Source organism: Malaclemys terrapin, chromosome 2, assembly GCF_027887155.1.
Source record: "Malaclemys terrapin pileata isolate rMalTer1 chromosome 2, rMalTer1.hap1, whole genome shotgun sequence".
Classification (NCBI taxonomy): domain Eukaryota; kingdom Metazoa; phylum Chordata; order Testudines; family Emydidae; genus Malaclemys; species Malaclemys terrapin.
The window spans coordinates 241,657,484-241,671,925 of record NC_071506.1 but is presented as its reverse complement, the minus strand read 5'-3'; the positions used below and the strand labels follow the sequence as shown (position 1 = coordinate 241,671,925).

General features: G+C 39.5%; 1 protein-coding gene across 1 annotated transcript in view; it reads right to left on the bottom strand.

Moving 5' to 3' along the window:
- Positions 1-14,442, bottom strand: part of CDK6 (cyclin dependent kinase 6) — a 190,317-nt gene that overhangs the window by 9,488 nt on the left and 166,387 nt on the right. Inside the window, exon 6 of the mRNA XM_054020458.1 lies at positions 4,599-4,649. Coding sequence (XP_053876433.1) covers positions 4,599-4,649 — 51 coding nt within the window. The remainder of the gene's footprint in view (positions 1-4,598; positions 4,650-14,442) is intronic.

Genomic DNA, 14,442 nt, shown 5'->3' with positions numbered 1-14,442 from the left:
TGTAAGGAACAAGCATACATATTAGCTGGGGGTGAAACAAAAATATGTTACCGCTGTATTTATACAGCCTCATCTTCTTTCATTGTATGAATCCCTAAATCCTGCTTCATATGTTTTCATGGGATTGCCACTTGTTCTTTTGATCCGAGCAGCAGCATTATCCAGGATCACAGGATAATCTATTAAACCATATAAGGCAATTTTTAAAACCTTTATAGACTATACTTCACATGCACAATAAGGGCCAGATAATGCAGCCCTTGCTTGCACTGAGTAGCACCTTTCTCTGTAAGTAATCCCACTGATTTCAATAGGACTGTTTGCAGAGCATTGCATTATTCAATGGGAGTAGGGATGGCTGAACTGGGCCTTAATGATGCATGGTAAAAAATCTTTATGGAGGGAGCTTGGTGGTAGTGCTTTGGCCTGGGTCTCATTCTCTTGAGTCCCTGGATTGGCAAGGTGCTGCAAGTGCTTTGGGAGAAATGTGCTCAGATTTTGGAGGCATGGTGCACCTTATATCACTTGAGAGTGATTGAAAGGAGATTTCACAGGGGAGTTCTACACAGGCCTCATTTGCCACAAGGATGATGATCCTGACAAAAGTCTTTAAGGAAAAGACAGCAGAGCATGGGTCAAGGAGGCCATTTCCCAAAATTAAATAACTCAGCTGCTTTAGGATAAAATTTTCAAAAGCACTTAATTGTACGTAGGCTCCTAAGTCACTTTGGTGCTTTTGAAAAATTTACCCCTAATTTTGTTTTATGTTCATCTTATCTATAGTTGGAAAACTAATATTTCTTCTTCTGTTCTGAATATGACACAAAGCTTCTCCTTATGAAATGAGCATTCTAATTTCTAGAAACATGGATAAATGTAAATAGCTGAATTGTTTGGATTTCTTTTAAATGTACCAAAAAAAACCACCACCTTTCTTTTTGGACCATGTCTCTACACAGTCCAAGCTTCAGCCCAGAGTTAATATTTCCGGTAGAGCTATAAAATGGTGAAATAAGGGCTTGTAATGGAAATGCTGACAGAGACCCATTAGCCAGACTTTACATACCAAGTTTTAGCCAAAATCAATTTTACAGCTGAATTTTACACACCTTAAAATAGAGATTTATAATGAAAATGCTGACAGACTCAGAACTATAACACAGAAAAACAAGTTTCCTTAAGAGTTTGGGCTTTCAATTGAAATGCCACCAGGGTGCAGCATTGTCCTTTCTTTTTATTAATAGTGCTTGGTAGTAGACACAGAATGAAAATTAGGACCAAGCATTGCTCTTACTTACTTATAAAGCCTGAGTTACTCCATTCAAATCAATGGAATTACTTCAGATTTCTACAGGTATGAGAGCAGAATTTGGCCCTTAGTATTTAAGGTACCTCAACAAACTAATATCATGTATTAAAAAACAGTAGTGCGGTCAGGAGTGCACCACCACTTAATTCTTGTAGCTATTTCCCCGCAGTATCCACTAGGGTGATCAGATGTCCCGATTTTATGGGGACAGTCCCAATATTTGGGGCTTTTTCTTATATAGGTGCCTCTTACCCCCCACCTCCCATCCCAATTTTTCACATTTTTCTATCTGGTCACCCTAGTATCCACAGACTGCTAAGCTCTTGCCAAAGGGGGAATTAGATCTCTTTGAAAAGTTAAACTTGATTGTTATTATTTATTTATAGGTCACCACTGACATGCAGGGAGCTTTACTTATAAGATGACAAGTCCTGCCCCGAGGGTCTTGCAGTTTAAGACTCCGATCCTGCAAATGCTTAGCCATGTGGGTATCATTGAATATGTGCTAGTCCCATTGAACCCAGTGAATACACGCATGTGCATAAGCGATGAAGACCTGAGTCCACATCAGATATAACACAATGGGCAGTGTCCAATGAGGGAGGAGGAGTAGTTTTTAAATGGTAATTAAATATACACGTTCGTTTTCTTTCAAACGTGTCTAGTTAGTTCTGATTTTTCTTTTATGGAGAATATGATTGGGAGTGAGAGCACAAACAGACCAGAGTGGATGCTAGTAGTTGCAAGTTAGCGGCAAGAAGTGAGGAGGCTGCCTGGTGCCCAGGAAAGGGGGGCTGGTTCCAGGCGTAAGGGGCAGCATTAAAAAAAAAAAAAGTACAAAAATGGGAGTTGGATTTTTTTCAAGTGGATGTTTACGGATCCTACAAAGCATTTGGAAATTGTTTAATACACCAGCGTCTGCCAGGCAGCCCTAGCAGGTTGCACTACCATTTGGGTGACCGAGATTCTGGAGCATATTGGAGGAAGCTATTTTATCCTCTCGCCATACCAACAGTACAATAGTAGCAGTAAATATTGATAGATTATGGGAGAACCCAAAGGTCCGAGTTCAGACCTGATCCTGAGAGAGGCTGAGCACTTTCCGTTCCCAGTGACTGCAACAGGAGTTGAGTATGTTCAGGACACCCTGGCATCTGGCCTTAAATCTGTGAGCATATACTGTATATTGATGTTGGCATGGGGAAAGGAGGGGAGGGTTATGGGCCATCTCCTAAGGATCTATCCTCAGTCTTTGTGGAGAACTCCAACTAATGTAAATAAAGGCTGCACAGGTGGAGCAAGGTCCAATTATCTGAAAAAATGTCAGTCCAGAATGTAGGAAAATCCTAAAACAACGTTATCCAAATTAGCCTAGAGAATGACTCACTACCATAGCAGGCAACAGCTCCCTCATAAAGGCAAGGCCTATGCCTAAATGTTGGGGGTCTCCAGCTGTGAAAACAGAAAATAAACACTATCTGACATAAAAAAGCAAGAAGGAGGCATTTGAAATATTGAAGGATAATTACACAAAAGAGGCAAGGCAGATTTTCTCTTTAAGTGCAGTGTGTAATAGAGAATTTCTGCTCTCTCCTAAAATTGGCACAGTATTTTTTTCTTCCTGATTAATGGTTGAATTCTTTTCCATACAGGTAATCTCACCCACTAGGGAGGGATAGATAGTTCATTGGAGGAGGCTGCTGTTGGCTGCTATGTTTTTAATCCTATTTCAACTCATTTGTTTTGGGGGGTTTTCCTGAAATGTCAAACAATTTAGGATCTTTAAAAAAAAAATCACAACCAGGCTCTTTACGTTATTAAAATATGCTGCATATATCAAAACATTCCTTGTTTAATACAGCAGAATATAAATTAATCAAAGGGATAACTTTGCCAGAACTAGAAAAAGCAAACAGGCGATGACTGATTGTTTTTGGATTGTACAGGAAGGACTATTCACGGGCATGGCAAATTAACCACACTAGTGAGTCACATACACTGGTATGGTATGCAGGAAAGGGAAGTCAACTGAATGAAAATCAAGACCTGCAATTTGCGAACCTCATTTTAAACTATGAAAATCTTCAGAAATGGATGTGTTATAATTTGAGAGCTGGAAAAATGATTAGAGAGACAAATTCATTATTTGACCTACTAGAGTAGTGCTTTCCTTTGAAGCTTTATCATCTTCTCTCTGGAATTTCTGCAGGGCTATAAGGGGGGACAGTGGTCCCCCCACCTCGCCCTCCTCCCCCCTGCTCCTCCCTGCCTACTATTACTACTCATCTTGGCCTCTCCCTCCAACTGGATGCCTGGAACTCTCTCCATAGGAAACGGAGGACAGCTACAGAGGTGAATGAGCCCTCTTTCTGTGCAGGAGTGGGAACAGCCATATGCGTGTCTGGTGGTCATAACCACTCAAATATTATTATAAAACATTTATATTGGGCCTCAAATTTACATGGCATTTTCCAGGACACCGTCAGAAACATTCCTTACTGTGAAGGTATTTTAATCTAAAACAACAGAGAGGTGATTGATATTTTTCTCACGTCTCTGTATCAATGACTTTAAAATGGAGAATTTTTATTCAAAAACATACTTTGGAGGGGGGAGTAATTCTACTTTTAAAAGTTCAGAGTTTGTCTGAAGAGGAACTGCAATACAGAGTTGTAAGATGCTTTTAAAATAAATTACAGTATCCCATCTCTAAGATAGCATCCATTTAATCTCAATACCTTTTATGTTTTCATAGCCTCCTTTATCACCAAAATATGGTTTCTTAATAATCTTCATTGGATATACAGTGAAGCTAAAATATTCCTTTCCACAGAAGTTGTTGATCAATATTAACATTTCCACTTAATAATGAACATTTTTGAGAGATTCTGATTACATTTTTTTGAAATTCACAAATGAACAAAATATTGAATAGCTAAAACTTTATTTGGCTTTGTAAGATGATTCTTTCTTGAATGCTCTAACTTTTAAGAAAATGTGTGAATGGTGCATGAACCATACATTTAAAAGATTAGAAAAAATCCCCCAGAAGTCGATCATCTTCTTGATGATGATTGTTATTTCTATAAAACTATATTCCACGCACTTTCCTCCTCCCTCTTTGACAGAGAATACACGGAAATATTATATTGCAGTGCAACAGCAATAGGAAATATGTTCTAGGAATACTTTGTTCAAGTTGTTTTACTCCGTAAAAAACATGGCAAAGAAACTTTAAAGTGTTTCAAGCTAAACTGCCACTGACATAATGCAGCAAATGAGTACTTACTCAAAGATTTTTCCTAGCTGATCAACATCTGAATTTCCACGAAAAAGTGGCCTGAAAGAATAAAGAAATAGAATAAGATTTCTTTAACTAAAGTGAACTTGTACTTGTCACTGAAAGTTTCCAAAACAAACCAAAAACCTGTTATTTTGCTGAATGCTCAGTTGTTACCCCTTCATGTTTTTATCCAGTCTGTAACTGCACTTTTCAAGGTTTCTCCTTGGATTGGTAACAAGACTTTAAGTTAATGGATCAGGCACACATACAGACATGTTACATTTGAGAAATAATTGCATCCTTTAACATGAGTAAAATAACTTTATTTCCTATCCTTTTTTAAGCTATCAGCATAAGAGTAAATCAAACCACTGGTTGATGAAACAATGTTATCCACAATAATTATGTAGGCCACATTCAAAGTGCTGTTTAGAGAGAGTCATGAAATGCATTTTAATAAAATAAAAGATTGATTACTAACAATATGTTTTAGAAATCAAATCCCTTGTGTATTCTACTAAAAATGAATCCCTAAGCTCTGGGGTTCAAATAGAAGACAATGGGGTTACACGAATCTGTAAATCATGGGAAGTAAAACAGTGCAGAATTTACCTTGAAAGAGAGGAAAGCTTCTGCTGCATAAATAAAGATACATTTAGGAAATAAATTAATAATCCAAGCCTTCAAAGGGTTGTTAGAAACAACAGTGACTAAAAAAATACTCACTTTGAAAACTAGTGATATATACCATGTCCTTTTAAAGTGCAATTACAGTTTTTGTTCTTCTGTTATTGTAATTTGCAAAATATCATCCCCCTCTAATGGTCCATTTACTAAAAGCAATGTGAAAGCGACCGTACAGTAAGAGATGTAACAAACATTTGCGTGATATATTAGCTACCTGTCCCCACAGCACAATAAGGGTGTGATCTGTACCTATGTTTATGCTTAAAATTCTAAAGAGATTTAAAACAGATTAGTAAATCCCGGATAATTTAGGGTCCTGTCCACTAGGAATTTATAGATCTTTCTATGGTGAGCAGGCCGCTGGTAACTTTGTAAGGTAGTGTAGCACTTTGGCGCAGCTATAAAAGGGATATAGTGGGAGTAGTCAAAGAAGCACACTGTAGGCAGATTGCAAGAAATGAGATTTTACTGTTGTCAGCTAACAGCCAGGTTGCCTCCCCCTTCAGAACTCTTAACTCCCAGAATGCAATGCATGTTGTAAGCTCACAGTTGCAGTTACCATGACACAACACAGGGTAGCACTTTAACTGAAACACAGAGACTTTATAAACGATGCATATTCTGGTGCCTTCAGTAGCAGCACATGATTGAGTTTTCCCCATGACCAGTTCTCCTTCCCCTTCACTTGCCCAACGTATTGCTTTTCTGTCCCCTGACTGAACTCCCTCACAGTGCTACCAGTCAGTGAGATACCAACCATTTAATGGTTTCAGTTTGCCAGAGAAGAACTCCCATCTGCATTAGGAGATAAAGGGACACTTGGCCATATCCTTCCTCCTCCCCAAACCACAGGCACAGAAATGGGAGTAGTCTGCATAGTCCTAAGGATGGTTTAAAAGGCATGTTTCTCCCTGCCTACCAGTTAATTCCTGGAAAGACTGAAGGCACAGTACTTCTTAGAGCTCTCACTGGGGCAATGCAGCTCCATGTCACTGTCTAATTTAGGGTTGTGGATCAATTACACAATCTAGCCTTATACGTCCTCACATATGTGACAGACCCAAGAACCGTAACATCTCTCCTCTAAAACGACTGACCACACAAAATGTCCTGAAAGAAGTCTGTGACACCCAGAAAAACAATAGCAAAGGAATGACTGTAAAATGTGCAGGTCATCTTTCCTGTACTATATGTGCATTCTACTCCCTCATGTTTGCACATCAGCTTAGACTCAGCTGTTTTGGGGAAGGAAATTGAGAGAAGAATCTGACCCAGTTACCCCTGCAGCTGTACTATTCCAAGTTTAAACTGCCTTTTTGTTGACTGTGAAGCATTGTGCACATTTAGGACAGTGGGTCTGAAATAAATAATAAGTCATGGTACGTGTTGTTTTGCACATGTACACCACTGTTTGTTGATTAATTTTGGCCTCTTTTTAATAAGATTGCTTCCGTTTACATTGGATCTTTACTCATTTTAGCCTTTCCTGCTTTATGTCATTTCACCGTATCAGCTTCTAAGGAAAAGAAAACATGACTCCAAACAGATATGAACAACTAATCTGCTGTCAGTTATGGGCCTGATTTGCGGAAGTGTTTGAGCATCCATAATTCCACAGAAGTCAGGGGAGGCAACAGGTCCTTCATGCCTCTGTTCATTTTGACAACTTCAGGTAATTTTTAAGTGACCATTTGAAACTGCTAACGTGCTTCAACCTCCTCCATCACGCTGTGGATTTTCCTCTGGCTCAAAGCATTATAGAGCAGGCCCCTTTAAGTTAAAGAAATGTACGCATTCAAAACGTTCCATCCAAGCAAAAGTAAAGCAGATCCAATGTTTTAAAATGTATTCTCAACCTTGTGTTAATGTGAAAACTTGGCAAATTCAGTCTTGTTCTCAAATCACCTTAGGCAGTGTCATGCCAAAACAAGTATGATTCTTGGGATTTTTAAGAACGACTTTTCCCATAGCTGCTGCTCCCTTGGATTTAGTAAGAGCTGAAGCAAGAATTTAAATTCTTTTGAGAGTGTAACCATAGAACACAACATGACCTTCCAGCACACTCTGATATTCCACCACAAAGAAGAATTAATTCATTCATCTTTCAAACTCTTATCCATCCCAGAGTCATGACTTCAACAGGGTGCCAGCATTGGGCAACACCAATGGGATGAATTTGCCTCATGAATTTGGGCTGATAGCTCAATACTCCCTGTACACATGACTGGGGAAGTACATTCATTTAATCTGCAGGCACATGAAGACCTGCTCTCTCACATTTTGGCACCATTTACTCTGTAGTAGTGGTGTGCCAGCACAGACTGTATGTGCAAATCCAGTGCACCTTATATGGGAACTCTCAGCTCAAGCAATTGTTTTTTAATTCTTTTCTTAAAGGTGGATGTCAGCACTCCCAGTACTGCTGAGTCTGGAGTATACTCCAGCAGCCACAGGAAAAATCAAATTTCATCCCCTGCTTCTTGTATCTTTCACTTGACTTACTCCCCAGGGTTTATTTATTTTATATGAACTGAATCCAGAAGTCCTTAACTCAGAGATACAGTCTCCTTTATGTGATGGTAGTCTGTGTAAAACAAGTTAAACTCGGGGGGATGGTTCAGTTTACGGAGTTTCCTACTTGCTCTTTTGTGGGGTGATGGCAAGGGACTGGGTTTGCAACCTGTAGCAGAGTTCCATCCTCTGAACTCATGGAACCTCTAAGAGTTCTGTGCAGATAGGGATCCATAGGAGGCAAGGGCTATCCACCTGGACACCTCTGGCCTCCATTATTCCCCCCTCCCCCCTGGACCCTACCAGTTCCCACTGACACTGGTTACTGCAGGAGCAATGCTTGTGGGAGGTCCCCATTCAGAACATATCTAAAAGGCAGGGGGAAGGGCCATGTTCTACAGTGCAGACAAGGCAGAAGTTTATATTTGCACAGCCTCAGGATATCTCAACTTCCGCAGTGTTCTCCATGTTTTGTTTTGATGGGCAGGTTGATTTGGTTCCCCCACTCCCTCTCCAACTCTTTGGAGCTGGAATGTCACAAAGTCCCGTGTGTGGCATCTGCTGGGTGCAGGGGAAGCATGCCACGGAGTTGGACTCCTCTTTACTGTGGGAGCAGGCTCTCCTCAGTATGTGGATGTGGAGAGGAATAGGAGACACTCAGTTTTGACTCAGTCTTAGTGGAGCGAGGTCCCAGTGAAGTCAAGGACTGAGTGAAAATTAAATAAGAATCTCAGGATTTAGCCTTGAAGTACAGAATGTGCTGATGCCCTATTAAGCGGATATGAGCTATAGGAGTTTGCAATATGGCTTTTTTCTCAGGGCAAATCTATTTACCTTCTTAACAGAGCAAGCCAAAAGAAAGATAAATACACACAGAAATATAAATAGAAGTTATAATATAAACTAACAGTGGAAAACAACACAAATACAAAAATGTAATGTGTGTGTACAGATCAAAAATATTTACACTGATATTTCCCTGGCAGAAAGGAACTGATCATAGATTCCAAGGTCACAAGGGACCAGTAGGATCATCTAGCCTGACTGTGTAACACAGGCCCTAGAACTTCCCTGACAAATTTCTTTGAGCAGATCTTTTTTTAAAAACACCTAGTCTTGATTTAAAAACTGTCAGTGACGGAGAATCACCATGACCCCCAGTAAATTGTTCCAATAAGTAATTACCCTCACTGTTAAAAACTGACACCTTATTTCCAGTCTGAATTTGTCTAGCTTCAACTTCCATCCATTGGATTGTATTATACCTTTCTCTGTTACATTGAAGAGCCCATTATCAAATGTTTGTTCCCCATGGTGATACTCATAAACTGTGATCAAGTCACTTTTTTACCTTCTCTTTGTTAAGATAAATAGATTTTGCTCCTTGAGTCTATCACTGTAAGGCATGTTTTCTAATCCTTTAATCATTCTTGTGGCTATTCTCTGATTCCTCTCCAATTTATCAACATCCTTCTTGAACTGAGGACACCAGAACTGGAAACAGTGTTCTAGAGGTAAAATAACCTCTCTACTCCTACTAAAGATTCCCTTGTTTGTGCATCCCAGGATCATGTTCGCTCTTTTGGCCACACCATCTCACTGGGAGCTCATGTTCAGCTCTCTGTCCACCACAACCCCCAAATCTTTTTCAGTCACTGCTTCCCAGGATAGCGTCCCCCATCGTATAAGAAAGAACTACATTCTTTGTTCTTAGATGCATAGATTTACATTTAACCTTATTAAGATGCATATTGTTTGCTTGTGCTCATTTTACCCAGGGATCTAGATCACTCTGAATCAGTGACCTGTACTCTTCATTATTTACCACTCCCCCAATTTTTGTGTCATCTGCAAACTTCATCAGTGATGATTTTATGTTTTTTCTCAGGTCATTGCTAAAAATGTTAAATAGTGTAGGGCAAAGAACCAGTCCCTGCAGGACCCCACTAGAAACACACTCAGTGATGATTCCCTGTTTACTATTACATTTTGAGACCTATCAGCCAGTTTTTAATCCATTTGATGTGTGCCATATTAATTTTGTATCGTTCTAGTTTTTTTAATCAAAATGTCATGCTGTATTAACTCAAACACCTTACAGAAGTCTAATAGCAAGAAAGATTTCACCATTCACCAACTCTATGCTCTTGTTTGCTTTTCCAAAGCTCACAAAGTCACACATTTTGTTCACTTTCATTGAACACTTTGTCCATCTGAGATGGATACCTGCTCTCTAAAGGTTGCGACCTTTGTTGTGTACATGCTGCTCTTTATATCAGCTGCTGCTCAGTGAAAATTAAAGTGTAAACATATCATAAGAAAATCTCCTGTGGCCAAATTCATCTCTGGTCTAACTCCATTAACATGTCACAAGGAGTGCATACAAAATCATGGAGTTGCACCCCAGAGATAAATGTGGTCTAAGTGTATACAGGCTGGATTGCTTTTAGACTTTAGACTATACTGCTTTATAGACTTGAGGAAAATACTTGTTTTCCCTGTAACAATAAAACCACCTGCATAGAGAAAGCAAAGGAGATTTTTATATGCTCCTTGGCAATGACTGATCTTGAGTACCACGCATTAGGAGCCAATGCATTTAAACTAGTTTATCTGACTGGAAATCACTTCTCCATTTCTGACTTTGAGGTGTTAACCTTTGAATAAAACAGATATAAAAAGATGTATAAGAAAAATAGGATCAAGGAGAAAAAAGTAGTCAAGGCATTCCATTTCTAATCCAAACACATTACAGAGCCACAGGGGTAGCTCTAGAACCGCCAACACAACTGCCTACAAAACTGGGCCAGGAGCCAGATACATGAGATGCAAGAGAATTAACTTCCAAAGGCTGATATCTGGATTCTGTCATTGTTAGTACAGCATGGTGACTACTCAGTAGCTGAGCACCTATCACAATCTTCTTTATCTCTACAAAAATCTATGGAGATTGTTTCCTAATTATTGACTGAGTATACTGCAAATCTACACACATTTCTTGGGGCCAAAATCTAGCTGTGGAATGTAATCTTTGAAAAGTTAAGTCATACAAATGCTCCCTAAAATCATAAGAGCACGGTGAGCATAAAAGACTGTACATCTCCAGTCTCAGGTGATCTTTGCGTTCTCAGGCATATAGGGTGGATCAGGGCTGATGACGAGGCATGAGGAAGTGTTGGGAAGAAGAGCAGCAAGTTCAGAACTGATAGTGGATGACTGGATGACAGAAGAGGAATTAAAAAGAAGAAGTCCAGAGGAAATAGGGTGACATGACATAGTGGAGAGAGAGATATGTAAATGAAAGGGATACAGCCCAAAAGAGGAGATCCATGAGGGTAGGACTGGGTATTTGGGAACTTAGTTCTCCCAGTAGGGTTGTGGAGGTAGGTTTAGCCATTTAGGAGCCTGTATGTGTGTTTGAGGGAGATAAGATGACTGCAAAGAAAGAAAGGAAAGATCAAGAAACATTTGCCAAGGGATCCTGAATCTCCTGGGAAATCTGCCCAGCTACAGAAACTGTAATTCAGAGATATATTTAAACGGTGGGTGTTTCTTTTCATCTTACAAATAGGCGAGTGGCAGACATCACTTACTTGTTGACTTAATATACCCTCTCTACACACACACACACCATTTGAAAGCTTATTATATCTACTTTAAGGTGAGCTATGATGTTGCGCTGTCAAGTGGTGCTATTACCATAGAAACAGGGATAAACAATGACACCATCAACACATTAACATGACCACTTTGAAATATTTCCATTCATTTCTGTTAGTTTAATGACTCTATGTATTATTTAAAGACAGAAAGTTGGATTTCTTTGTGACCCCAAAGCATCACAACAACAATCTAAAGGGTAAAACAAAATCTAATAACTTTGTACAGGTATCATTGAAATGTAATAATGCTGGTGACATTTCTAGTCAACATCATTATTGTCATCTTGTTCATCATTATCTCTGTCAAGAGTGCGTGGGTAGCCACAGTCTTCATTGCCTTGAATGTACACAGTTCTCTGTGGAGAACATCATTTCTGTATCTTTGCTAAGGACAGGGCTGTGCAGAAAACAATTTTTGGACTGATAGCTGTTGTGATTATCCCTCTTTAAATTTGGTCTTCTTGGCAAATGTTTTGATGCCAGATTTCTTGACATGCCTGAAAAAGCTACCTGTCCCATTAGAATCAAGCACACTTCTCACAAATCTCTGCACTTGTTCTTCACCAGCATCTGCTATTTTCAGTAGATACTCTTGTACATCTGATGTTACATGCTATACAGTAGATATGTTGATAAGCACCTCTGGATGTGATTCAGGGTCAAATTGTTTGTCATATGGTTGATGATATGACTGGTAAGAGCTGTAACATACTCATCATCCCTCTTCATTGCAGAGGCAAGGACTTGTTTGTGGACTTTGTCTTCACGACTTCTTGTCAGGCCACTTCTTTCTCTGAAAGCTTTTGCATATTCATAATACGAAGCTGTGTATTGTCATCTCTAACACTAATACCGACCTGTATATAAATGTCACTGAATTAAAAGGCTAGTTTCTAGAATATTTCATGTAATGCCTGAGCAGTTACAAATTAAAAACTTTTGCCAGGCAAAATAAAGGCAATATTGTACATACAAAAGCTTACAAAAGGAGATGCATTAGGAATTCACATACATTTATATCTACCTACCACACAGTACGAACTGTGGGCATGCAATCTACTACTACTGATGTAGAACCTTCAGTGTGAGACTGATCTGGTCAGCAAATTTAAATTGAAAATATTGAAAACTATTATAATCATTTGTGAGTAAGGTTGCCAAGTTTGGTGGGACGTATTCCTGCAGGTTTCGCCACATTCCTGGGGGCTCCACGACAATCCTGGAAGGTTGACAACTGTATGAGATATTTTGACATTTAAAGAAATGCAGTGTGAAAACATTTGATGTTAGTATGTTGCAAAATGTTGATATTTGTCATTTTTGCTGTATGCTAAACAGCTTAATAATTTCTGAAAAAAATATTCTTGCCCATGCAAAACCAATAAAAACCCTTTACTACATTGTCATTTGGTAACTTTGACTAATAAGCACCACATTACGGTGCTGAAATTAACATAAACTGTAGTCGTAGTCATGTTCCAGTGTTTCTGGGACTGTGCAAAAAATGACACTTTCTCATTTTGGGTTCCTTTGTTTCACCTCACCAACATGCTTACAGCACCACTTGACAGCTTCACATCATACCTCATCTAAAGGTACATAAAATAAGCATCCAAATGATATATGATGTGGGTGTGTGTAGGGCAGTGGTGGGCAATCTGCAGCCCACACGTGGCCCATCAGGGCAAGCTATCTGCGGGTCGCCAGACAGTTTGTTTACATTTGCACGGCCGCCTGCAGCTCCTCGTGTAGGGTGTGTACATTAAACTCCAAAAATTTGGCCCTTTTTGGAGAATTGCTGCATGCCTAAAAATGTGAGTAGCTGGAAAATGCTCATTTTTGTCAGATTATTAGTAGTTTGTTAAGAAGGAAATATTTTCATTTTAGAATTTGAACACAAATCAGACCTAGAACTAAATCAAAAGCCATCTGAAATGACTGAAAAGCACTTGAACCTGAATGTCCCTCAGAGACCCATGCACAGAAGGGACCCTCTCCAGGCCTTTCTCTCCACCCCATGTCCTTCTCCCTCTTCTATGGATTCCACAAAGGCATTTATACTGCAGATGTGAAAAGAGAAACTCAAGCACGGTATGAGGGAAAATATACATATTTTAAGGAGGAAGATTCTTGCAGCCTCTGATCAGTAATAGAACTGCAAAGCAGTGTAAGAACTACATTCTGAAATCAGGCCACAGCTGAAAGCTTTGCATGCTCTGGACAGTTACCCACTTCCAGTCACAAGTGACTTGCCTCAGCTGTTGTGCAATTCTGAGTTCTCATTTTAAACGTAATATTTTTGGTACTTCTCCCTCTCCTCTCCCTTTAATAATATCTCTGTGTGGGTGAGTACAAGACACAGCATGGAAAGGACTTACTTCATATACAACTTATTACGCTTGATCACAAGTTACGCAGGTGTTCTAAGGAACATACAGTCTCCTCCTCATAGATAAAGAAAGCTGACTTCGACATGGGGTAGGTATATGCTGGGTGACAGCCAGTCCTTAATTTGTGCCAGGGTTTAATCCTGGCACCTCTGGGCTTGCTGTGTCAATTATTAAAGTAAAAAAATTGCTTGAGCCCTGGCTCTTAATTGCTTAAGCCTCAGTACCTCTTTCATTACAAATGTAAGCACTGGTGACAGCCAAACTACCATTTGAGAGACACCGGCCTGACATCTTGACTTTCTCAGTTTGGTCTTTAACGCCAACACAAAATACTTTACCAATATGTACCCTTCTTTAAGTGAAATAGCATTGGGCCTGATTCCAATCCCACTTATAGTGGTATAAATCAGGAGTTATCTCACTGAGATCATTGGAATTACATCAATATTAAACCTGTGAGAAAACAGAACGAGGCCCAAAGTGTTGGAAGAGCTAGAGATTCTCACAAGTGTGAACTTCTGGAGTTGACCTGCAACCACTTGCTAGGTGAAAGTGCAGTGGCTTGTTTCTGAAAAAGTTGCTGCAGATTTTCAGGTCTTA